The 12211-nt window shown below is 38.6% G+C and overlaps 1 protein-coding gene across 1 annotated transcript in view; it reads right to left on the bottom strand.

Moving 5' to 3' along the window:
- Nucleotides 1-4309: 4309 nt before the first annotated feature.
- CDC73 (cell division cycle 73) overlaps nt 4310-12211 on the bottom strand; it is a 105395-nt gene continuing 97493 nt past the window's right edge. Inside the window, exons 15-17 of the mRNA XM_035124183.3 lie at nt 10837-10937; nt 7152-7293; nt 4310-5851 (exon numbers count right to left, since the gene is read on the bottom strand). Of these exons, the coding sequence (XP_034980074.1) occupies nt 5815-5851; nt 7152-7293; nt 10837-10937 (280 nt within the window). The 3' untranslated portion in view covers nt 4310-5814. The remainder of the gene's footprint in view (nt 5852-7151; nt 7294-10836; nt 10938-12211) is intronic.

Below are 12211 nucleotides of genomic sequence, written 5' to 3'. Positions count from 1 at the left end.
GGTTATTTGTGGGGCATAGGAATTCGCCCAACCCCATATAGTCCAGCCCATCACATGGGCTGAAAAAGGTTGCTGACCCCTGGCGTTGACAAATTATAGACTGTTTGCTTTACTATGACCCACTGTTGTGGGGATAAACCACAAGAGTGAAGTTTTTGATAGATGTGCAAAGATTTATTCATTCTTGAGAAAATCATGGGTTGTTTTTTTATAAAAAATATCCAGTTTCCTTCCCTGAAGCATGTTAGTAAAATTTATCTCAAGCCTATTAAAATTTTGATTATTATATGCTGCCGCAGCTTGGGCTGAGCCAAAACCATGATGTGAAATTCCCCATTGCTTTCAACAGATTTTCAAGGAATTGCCAAAAGAGGCTTAAAGACGCATAAGCAATAATCAGAAACAAAGAACATTTTAATGTTTGAACACATAATATTTATGTCTATTCCCCCCCAGAAAAAAGTCAGTCACATTTGAGAATTAAAATATATTAAGGATGCTGATCACAGTCTAGCCAAATTTAAGCACTTTTAAGCTGGCTTGGTGCAAATTTATAGGTAAAGGTACACTTTTCATCTGAGATTGATGAGCCTTAAATGTGGACCCACCATGCGCAATGGTCTTAACTATAGTTGTTGAATGGTAGTCATTGCTGTAACATTGATATGTAAATTTAAGACTTTCCGGCTTCAGGTTGGTTTCCGCTGTTGAAAATGCTGCTTGTATATTATGATTCCAAGTCTTGAGACCATTAAGTCATGGGCAAGCTCCATCACAATCACTGAAACAAGTCCACCATGACCAACAAGTGGACAATAGTAGCCAGCCTGGACATGGGGATTGGTCCAGGCACATAACACATCCGCCTGTTGAATCTATACACACTTGGGTGGGGTTAGCACCCAGATGGCAGATCACCCAAGAACCCTATGCGCATTGTCTTGAGTTCCATAAGGGAAGAAAGGCAGAATATAAATGTACTAAATAAAATATCTGGATAAACAGGTCGTCATTAGAAAGGGCTAACTTTATCTTGGATGACTGGTCCAAGATGGAACACCATATTGTAGGGAAGGGGCAAAGTGCAGTGGTAGAGCATATCCTTTGCTCACAGCAGATTCCAAGTTCAACGCCCAAAATTAAATTATCACCCTGAGACTTTAGAGAGCTTCTTCCTGTCAAAGTAGACAGTACTTGGGTCAGGTGGACCCATAACCAACTCTGTCGAAGGCAGGTCCATATTTTTATCTTATTTTCCAGCTCCGAAAGAAGCACACTTGGAGGGGGGGATTAAGAGATGAAAATTAAACGTAGGAGTAGCAGTATCTTACATGGAAATTTATATATTACTCCATCATTCATCCATGGATTAAAATACCTTCCAGTAGTTAAGATTATTGTTAGGGTATGTGCTCATTTGTAAGCATTATTATAATGGCTTGTGCTTTATTAAGGATGAATCCAAGTTAACTTGGAATCGCTGCTTGCCAGATGCTTCGCAACAGCATGGGTTCTGCTTCACTAAGTACAACCCATTTCATAGGAGTTTATATGGCTCATCAGAGAGGAGCAAGCTACATGGGAAGCCTGCATTATGGAGATGACAACTGCCATGTGAAATTACGCGGGTGAAATTCCGCCTCTTATTTCCAGGTGATCTCTCTGCGTTCCTTGAGCGATCTAGAAACATTGACAAGGTCTTCAGGCAAGAGGAAGACCGTAACAGAGCTCAATGGCTTAGGCAAAATTCTAATACGGCAATCCAGGATGCTGGTATTATAACGACCCTGCAATGTTCATTATAAGGCTATTTGAACAGCCAGAATTTGACATCCACAGAATCAGATTTACATGGTATATTGCACCATTGACAATTGCCGGCAGCATGCTGGGCGAACTTTAACCTGCTAGGCCAACAATTCCTCCAGGCGGGGGTGTTTAATTTTTCATGAACACATTGCTTTAATAAAGTGCTTGGCATTAGTTATAGCTCCTGAATTAAAATGAGCACAGCTCTGCAACATTAAATTTTAAAATCACCATCTAAGCCATTAATTTTGGCCAGCCTCTGTTTTGTATATAGAGTGTTCGCAAGCACTACCAAGTGAAGGCATATTTCACTGGGCAGGAAACTGAGAAGCTGTACCAATAAAATTGTTTCACAGCCTCCACGGAGAACAAGTGGCATGTTTTATGCATCAACTGAAAACAAACGTCAAAAACAAAGCGGACATAAACCATCTACCTGGTGTCAATCGCATCATCCTTGATCTCATGTTAAACAGTCCTTCTGGACTCATCACCTATGGCTCTACAACCCTGGTAAGAAATGAAAAAAGGTGTGTTGTCCTAAAACTTCATCGGTTTTGAGATCTCCCTTGCTTGTTTCTTTGAAATGTAGCATTTGAACAGACTCAGAAAAAATTAGTAAATCCTCACCAAGGCAGGATCTTCCATGCCCCCATATTTTGAAGATTTGGATTCACATGTACAGAAAAAGTTCACCTTAATTCAAGATGATGTGGACTTGTGACTCTCCTCTGACCCTTTCACAGGGCAACTGGAGCCTGAAGATGTTCTGGCGGTGTCTTCCCAAACTGCACTAGGGAAGTACACATGCTTGAAATGTCTATACATGTATTAGAAATGTAAGGATGTCATCACACTGCAGTTTGCTTGTCAACATACAGGTGGCGCTGTGAACAGCAGCATAGCAACAAACTGGGCTCTCGAGAGTTCCTGGGCTACTGCAGCTGTGTCAGAGGGTTAGCAGGTGGATGGGCTAGTGCACTGATGGCCAAACTTGGCTCCAGCTGTTTTGGGACTACAATTCCCATCATCCCTGACCACTGGTCCTGTAAGCTAGGGATAATGGGAGTTGTAGTCCCAAAACAGCTGGAGGGCCAAGTTTGACCATCACTGGGCTAGTGGGTCAGGCAAGTAAGTAGACAGCAGCCCAAATGATGCCTAAGGGGAGTTGAGGCAAGGAGTAAAGGGAGGCAGTGGTTTTTGTGGTGGCGAGTCGTCAAGTGAGCAGGGGCATAGCCCCTAGTACTACATACATACATACGTACATACGTGTGTGTGTGTAAACACAATGTATACATACATATACATACATACAGATCAGTATGGACCTTTATGTCCCTGATTTTATATCCTGCAACTGAGGTTGTGTTTCATTATATTCTTTAAGGAACATATAGGGAAGTTCAAACCAGTAGCTTTTCTCATTTTAAAGTTGTGTTCTACAACAGCTGGAAACTTTTAGGAATATCCTAGTACAGAAGCTGTGATCTCCTGTACTATAATCTCCACAAACAAAGAGGTCAATGCTGTGTCTAACCCCCACAGAGTTCTCCTGTTCTGCTAGTCAACCTATGCTTGATGACTTCACAATTATTTTGCATAACCTATTTTGCATTTTCACATTTTGTAGGTTATTTCTTCTGTTCTGCTTCTCAAGGAGAGGGGCAAGGAATTATACGAAGCACCAGTAGCCTAGTGGAAAAATCTTTAAGCAACTCCTCCACCAGGAAGCTCCCTGGGAGACCTTGGGCAAGTCTCTGCCTAGCTTACCATATAGGGTTGTTGTAAATTTAAAATGGGGGTGGGGGGAGCCACACACTCATTTTGATCATGTGATTCTTATATTGCATTGCCTTTCCAATGAAGTGGATCCTGCTCCTGCTCAAACAGTTCATGTGCTGCACTTCCCATTCTGGATCAGAGCTATCATCTGCAAATGTCACTTTTCTATTTCAAGGCAATCTGTGTTCCAAAAATGTGACAGTGTTACAATCAGAATTCTACAAACTTATAAAATCTCCAAATTGTATGGTTCTTTTTTCAGAAGTAAAAAAAAAATACAGTGTGTACAAGCAACAAGCTTTAATTGCACCCCATCATTTAGGTTTAAGAGCAACTCTGGCTCTTCATAGTGCTAAATAAAAGTGCTGGAAAAGTCAGTGTTAGGAGTGATTTCTGAAACCCCATTTTATTTTTAAAAACACATTCCATTCCTGATTTAGTCCATCTAGTTCTATTGTGATATTCCTTCAAAAATACTACTATTGTGAATTCTTAACATCACTAAAAAAGCACTGAAAGGCTGAAAAATTGATACTTGCTCTAACTACAACAAAATAGAAGTCACCGTCTCCGTATATTAGAAATAAATATGAAAAGTATTCAGAAAATCCTTTAGATCTCAACTGCATCTTAAGAAGGAGATAGTAAGAAAAGCCTTAACAGTTCATTAGGAAACTATATACAAAGAACCAGTCGGAAAATGAAATAAAAGCAAAACTAAGGAAGAATATGGAGAATATTTTACTTCTGTCAGACCTCAGACACTCAGCATAAAAACATGGTTCTGGATTTGAAAAACAGAAATAAGTAGTTTCTTCATCTCAAAAAATCCATATGAAAGTGAACGTTGAAGGATCATTTTGCATGTCCATTGGTATGCAGCATTCAGCAACTATATTATAAAATACAGACTCCCAGAAATATCAGTATTTTCTTGCCTCTCCTTTGCTCATTCCTGATCAAGCAAACCGGTTCTTTGGTTACTGAAAAGTTTCTATCTCATGCAAATGCTGAAAAACTGGTTTAACCAGCTATAATTGGAACTTGGGTGACTTTGAACTTCTTATGGCACTGAGACCTGGGGTCCTACATTACTCCGGCAGAGTGGGATGCCATTCCTCTGCACATCCCCTGCAATATTGAGAAAAGCCCTGGACCCGTGGGAAGAATCCACACTGGATTTCCTCGCTTACGCCAGTACTGAACTTTGAAAAACGGGTTCCCCCCGCGTGGCTTGCTTTGTTTCCCATACTGCCAAGGTAATTGAAGAACAAAGACTAAGGAAAAAATGATCTACACGTATTGGGATTCAAAGAACTGACTCTATTATTCTATTTTGCCAACTCAGATTTGAAAAATAAAATAAAAATCCCAGACGCCCTGAAACTCTTGGCAATATTCTTGTGTGTGTGTGTGTGTGTGTGTGTGTGTGTGTGTGTGGAGTTTTATATACACCTCCATGAGAGGATTATGCACATGCAGTTTTAAATTAGGGAATTTGCAAGGAGGGTGTTTAAAATTCAAATGTATTCGTAATTACTCTTTTTACAGTTTTGGTAAACTATCATCATAACAAAAGAAGCCAGTTTGGATTTATTCATCCCTTTTCCAAAGTCTGAAAGAATATACAGTACATATACAGAATGAATGACAATTTGATTCATCTAAAGCAGTCTTCACTTTGCCCAGTTCCTAGAGTTCTTTAAACTAGAAGATAATACCAATCAAATCAAAAGGTTTTCCACAAGTGAAACGATAAAGCAAAGAACCAAGAACTATGCTCAGAAGCAAAGTGGTTTAGAACATCTACCTCTATATCTATATATACATACACACACAAGTTCGTAACCTTTCGTGAAAATCACCCTATATCCTATTGATGAACAGAAACGTTATTGTAAAAATGTTGCTAGTTTAACAAAACTGAGAAGAAATGGCTTGCTATCAAAATATACATTTGAATTGCAGGCTAGAAGGTTTATGCTATTAAAAAATAGTATTAAGCAAAATCCCTTGCTTGTAATGACGACTGGCTGCGGGCGTGTCATTGCAACATGATGATCCAACATGGTCTTATAAAAAGATTGAACAATGACTCCCTTCTTTATCTGTCTAATGTTCTTGACAAATGCGGGCAAGGAGAACTCCTTCCTCTCTGTAGATCAGAGCAGTTTTCAAAGTTCTCAATCCAAAGTTTGAAAAAACAAAATGGCAGTCAAGAATTCAGAATCTCAAGTGGGATTTGTGTTTTACCATGTACCTGCAATGTAAAGAAAAATCACCATTGTAGTATCTTGCAGCAGCTGCATAAATATGTAAATTTAGGCATGCATTCTCTCTCTGGCAAAAGTGACATTAACAACCCAAGATGTAAGAAACTAAGCTAAGGAAAATGGTAAAGCAATAAATTGTTTTTTCCCCCTTTTGCATTTGCAACTAGTGATCATCCGTTCCAATTGCTTCCCCCCCCCCCCAAATCTGCATGACACAGATGTGGTGTGTCAACAACATACAACAACTAATTCTCCATCGATAGATTTTTAAAGTAAATCTTTCACTACTCTGATTGACAGACTAAAAATGGACTTCAGCGATGAATCGAAGGAGGGCAGATGACATAAGGTGAAATAGTACTTGCAGAGTATTTATTTATTTAAAACGTTATTATCAGAAGCTCTTCAGTGAAAGCTCTGAGTGGCTTACAAAATAATATACAATACAATCCAGCAACGCCAGATTTAGCAGGCAGTTAAAAATCTAGAGTAAAATGGAAACAAAACTAAAAAGCCTGGGCAATGGTTTTTTTTTTTAAAAAAAAATGTCTGCCTGCCACGGAAAGGAAATACAGATGGAATTCAACAAAATTCTATAGAAAGGGAGTTCCATAAACAGGTTGCTACAATGGAAAAGACCTTGTTTCCAATCACCACCTGCATTACATTAGATGATGGGGACCCTGAGCAATGCCCTCTTAATGACAGGGCAAGTTCATTCAGGTATCCTGGTCCCAAGCCATTTAAGACTATAGGTTAAAAGGTGCCTTGAAATGGTTTGGTACCTGCATGTCTTTTCCAAACTGGTGTAATCTACTCCATATGACCGATTACAGATTATCATACTGCCGTATCTTTGCTCTAAATGTTTTAAAGCCCTAGATAAAATGCTAAAAAGATTTAGCTTTGCATTTGTTACTTTAAGTTTGGGTGTAAATTTTTAAAAAAATATTGGGGGGGAGGGAGAAGAGAGGTAAGAGCTCACTTTGAGCCATATCTCTAAAAATGGAGGATATAGTGCAAGAGGAGACATTTGTTAAGCTGTAGAAACTCTTTATGAGCTGCTATTGGTACAGGTTGTAGAGCAGGGTATTAGAGAAGAGAGGAGGAATCCCAATCAGTATAGATGCTCTTGTGTATTAATATTAATATAGAATTTGCAACAGTGCAGCAAACTGGCCTTATGTGGTGGGTATTTGACTACTGTTTTTAATAGCTTGCCAGTTTTAACAGATGGCTTTTATTTAAAAATATAAATGCATCCCCCCCCTCCAGACTGATATTTACCTGTCCAATGTTTCCCAGAAACGCAGGAACACTGGTCTGTCCAAGTGCCGTTTGTGGTAACTGAGCTCTAACAGTGTCACGTCCCATTTCTGGACATTTGGATCTAGACGGACTTCATCGTATTTAAGATGGAAAGCTTTAACTATGAAATAAAGGAACGAGAAAAAAAGAATGATAGGAGGCAATACCACAATTAAAATAACTCTTAACATCCAAACTCATTTTGGATGACTGCGACTCTGAAACAGAAGATACAGCAAGACCAGTTGCCGCAGGAGCGTGCAGGGGTATCGCTGTACACGCAGCTAGGCTTCATTTCTGTGATCCACCTAGGAGCTTAAGATGGCAACCATGGTGCCCTTGTGAACTAGCCCTAATGCCCAACTTCGTGTCATGAGTTTTTAGAAGACTACACTGATTTCTGTCCTTATTCTAAGGAGCTGTTCCAATATAATGGCTTGCATTTGTTACATGTTTGTTAGGCCCACAATCCAATCAAATATAAATATAAATAAATATAAATATATTATAAATAGTATTTCTGAAGCTGGACACATAGTTTCTTGGTTTTTGGATACATATATGTGTGGAAGCAGGAATCATCTTAGAAGAAGTATTCCCTCCTATGTGACGTAAAAGGGAAATGAAACTTTTAAAAGGCTACTTGCAGTTTTTATAAGGACTTGTAATAAAAATGACATAGATTTAGCTGCCCAATTAATTGGAGACCCCCTTTTAGTCCATTTTAAGTTTTTTGCTGATTAATTCAACTGATGCAGAATCAGTTTACAATTCTTCCTATTTGTTGTTGGTCAATCACAAATTTTTGGATAAAAGCGGGGGCATATTGCCTGATTCCCACTTCTCCTTGCATCCTCTGAAAATCTGCTGGGGGGGGGGAGACATTCTGGAATAGTAAGGGGGAGATGCAGGGGATAAGCCAAAATATTCTCCTCTACTACATGAAAAGTTGGGGTGGTGACATTTGGAGCTAACTCATAACTTTGGTGTTTCAGAGTACTTTGACAGAAGCCCTGAACACTAGCAATTTGGAAATATTTTTTAAAGTGTATTTAGCTTCCATGTTATATATAGTTTTGTTGTTTTTCCTCGGGCTAAAGGAATTTGCTTCATGAGTATTGCTGTGGGGTATGTGTGCCAGATAGGTTATAGAAATGATAGGCTGTTGTCAGCTGTCTTTGAGGCAGAAGTACAGCAAGGTGAATGGGACAATTATGCTGGATAAGTAGTCAGTGTGCTCATGTTTTGTTTCCAAAGAGGCTGTTTCAGTTCATCCACTTCAAAAAATGGAAGCACTGCATTAAAACATGCCCTCTGAAGATCTCAACAAAGTCTCAATTTCAGATGCCACAACACTACATTAGAGTAGCACTTAAAAATATCACCTCTGTAATATGAGTCTTAACCACATGGCAGAGTTTGTAAAGTGATAGCCCCGCCATAGCAAATCACCCACAAACTTAATATTAAGATCACCATATCGAACCATGGAATTTTTTATCCAATTGCTTCTACATTTTACACACACACACACAACTGCATAGGACTTGCAACCAGTATAACAAATTGCCTGAAGGTGGAATTTCTTCCATTAAAAACTTTTTTGGTATCAACAAAAAAAACCATTTAAGTACATCAACTTTATGTATCTAGGACATCTACAAGCATTTATAATAATAAAAAAATATTATCATACTATGTTATACCAACCTTTCCTTTTAAAGGAAGTACACGAAGTATATCAAGGATATATGCATTTACAAAGAAATCTATGAATGTCAAACAGATCCTTTGAGTTAGGAGCAAAATGTATTGAACAAGAATCAATCCACTAAAAGTGACCTTCAAGTTCAATAGACCTGCATTAACATGTGATTGCAAGTAGACCTTTAAAATGACATTCAGATAAAATATTCATATTGGTTAAAATGCCAAAATACGGAACTCTGCACTGAAAGTATCTACTTCCATACAGACATCTATGAAATGAAAGGATAAAAGAAATTATTCTCGACAAAAGCAATTGGTATATGGTCCAAAAATAAACAAATGATTTCACAAGAGGTCAAGTGCTGTAGCCAGGAAAACATAGGATAAAGAGAGTACTATTTTAAGCTTTGTTCAACTGACACTTTATAGGATTTCAGCCAGCATAAAGTGTTATTGTGAGATACTGAGAAATAGTCTGATGTGCTCTATCTAGATGGGAGTCTAATCCCGGATTTGCATGATACATTTAGACTTTTTCTTGGATTTTACAGCAATCAGCTTTCAATTTATTTATTTATCCGAACTTTCAATCTACAGCAAACAATTCTAAATCTCTGTTAATCTTCCTTGTGGAAGAAAGCCAGTTTCCTCGTGGAAGAACTTTGAGCTTCTCTGCATGTATGAAAGTCAGGAGCGACAGGCTTCATTTAAATCCTAATGCTTCCCAGAGTACCATTTTGTCCCAGCCAAGTTTGATTTTCGCAACAACCTGAATGTATATGATGAAAGATGGAAGTTCGGCAAAACTGGATTGTTGCATTGTTTTTCAATGATGCAAGTGTGCTGGCTAAGGGACATAGTTCCAATCTAAAATAACGGATGGGAAACTGCAATACTAAGAAGTTCAGCTGCAAGTGATTAACGGAATATATGCCTGACTATTCTCTGTCAGGAAGTTTCAGTAGGCAGAGTTGCAAACATTTCTCCCCAGCAACATCCCTCCTCCCTAGCAATATAGATGAAAATGGACCCTTGGATGCTCATGTGTAGGTCCAGATTTTTAAGTTTGTGTATGTGCACACTGTTGCAGGTGAGATGAACAGTTCTTAAGATTAAGGAAATATTTAAGCTGTTCTGTGGGAGAAGCAATTGTTTGTATTGAGTTACAGATGAGAAAAGAAGCTCAAAAGTCTACCATTCCCATGCAGAGCTAAGGAGCAGAAATCTGGAGCAGTTTGCAGAAGAAGAGGCACATCTGCTAACATGATACTGAGATGCTTCTCAACCGTAAATTCCATCAAAACAATATAAAAATATTAGAAGTCCACAGCCCAAGGACTTCAATTCACAAATCAATATGTGAATTTCAGCTCCCATCCCATCCTGTAGCTGCCTTCAGACCCAATTGTCTCCTTTGGTCTACAAAGTCAGAATGCCATAGTGACACTAGAAGCAACAAATGGGAGAACTCTCTTGTCAAGATCTATCCATCACTTCATTAAGCCCTTCCTTGCCTCAATTCCTCCTCGGTACTTTTCCTAAAGCCCTTCTCAACAACTTTGGCTCATCCTCAATCCAATGGGTAGATCACTGCCACATTTTTTTAATAGTGGGAGTAGATCACAGTCTCTTGGAAGTTGGATGTGCCTGGCCTATACTATTCCTTCTTCCCTCGTCTCTAGGGTCCCTGTCATGTAGCTTCCCTACACTCTGGTCCTCTTTCTAGTTTTTAGCTTGACCTTATGTGAATCCCAGCAAAAATGACAATTCATCATTCCCTCAGAGAAGCTTGACAGCAAACTAGTTCCCTCAACAAATGGATGCTCTGTGCTACCAAACCAGCCTTGCGGATCAGTGTCAGGTGAGTTAACACCTCCATCAAAATAATACAATGTAGATAATTCATAATTATAACACGTGGCAGAGAACTAGCTGGCTGAAAATGAAGGCTTACTTTTTGCAAAAATATCAACAGGTGACCCATCAGGTAGCAACCATGGCCAGCCTTTGAACTGCCAAGCAGGACCTTGTACAAATACAGCCACAACACGATCCCTAAAGAGAGAAAGATGAGAACAATGAATACCACAATTTTCTTTTTTTCAAAAATACCACAATTTTCAGCCTAAAAATGTCTTTTACTTCCTGCAGTGTTTCAAAAGCTAAGAATTTATTCACATAAAGTTTTTTCCCACCGCATAAGAAATTCAAACTGTTAACGTCTTGTGGATATCTGATCCCAGTCTTATTAAATGTATTTAGACATTGAAGTAATGCCTGAAAATCTTCAACAACAAAGCTAACCAGGAACACGGACTGCACATGTAATCTCTCTCTTGCTCTCTCTCTTTTAGTTGGAAAGAGTTTATTGTTGCTCCTTAAGATAGGAAATAGTTCCAGTGGATAATTATTTGAATTTATTTATGCATTTCAGAGACTTAATATACACATCTTACAGTTTCTTTTGTTAATCTCAAATCAAAAGACTTCCATCCTTCCATGGTTCCTTATTTATTCATTATTTTATATTGCTGTATATCCTTTTAATACAGCGGTACATCTGTTGTCGAACGTAATCTGTTTCGGAAGACTGTTTGACTTCTGAAACGTTTGACAACAGAGGTGCAAAGGGTAGTCAGCAAAGTCAATGGAGAAAAAAGAATAAAATGCAGCAGAAGCTGTTCAACTTCCAAGGCGCATTCAAAAACGGAAGCAATTACTTCTGGGTTTTCTGCTTTCGGCTTCCGAAATGCTTGAAAACCGAGGTACCACTGTACCACCCAAAGCATTCTAGACTTTTATCATATCGTTTTAAACCGCTGTTCATATTTCTAACCCTACTTGGAAATTTATTTGCTTGTTGTATCTCTTTAAATACTCGCCAAAAAGCTCCCACTCTTCCTGTATGCCTTTTAGGACATGTAATCTTAATCCATACTGAGCCATGACCTGGACAGGTCACCATGAGCACAGAAAAAGGAGAATTTGGAAGCAGGGAGAAAAAGGTCATGAGAATCTCTCTTTTGCATTCCCCCAAGAGAGTCGCCAGTTTTGTTTGCAGTTTGGGAAAAAGAAACATACTTTCTGCTAATTACATTAGAAGTTACCCACTCTCGTAAGACCAATGCTATTTTCATGGAAAAAACAATGGCTATTGTGGATTTTGTAGACCCAGACAACTATGGAACGTTGCAGTTTAAGAAGACCTATAACTCAGTGCTCTCTTCATGAGTGTCCCGAAGGAACACTCTTAGTAAATAATAATAATAATAATAATAATAATAATAATAATAATAATACCCCATCCATCAAACACTAAAAACTTCCCT

This window comes from Zootoca vivipara, chromosome 7 (genome assembly GCF_965207765.1).
Source record: "Zootoca vivipara chromosome 7, rZooViv2.hap1.1, whole genome shotgun sequence".
Taxonomy (NCBI): domain Eukaryota; kingdom Metazoa; phylum Chordata; class Lepidosauria; order Squamata; family Lacertidae; genus Zootoca; species Zootoca vivipara.
This window is presented reverse-complemented; position numbering and strand designations above follow the sequence as displayed.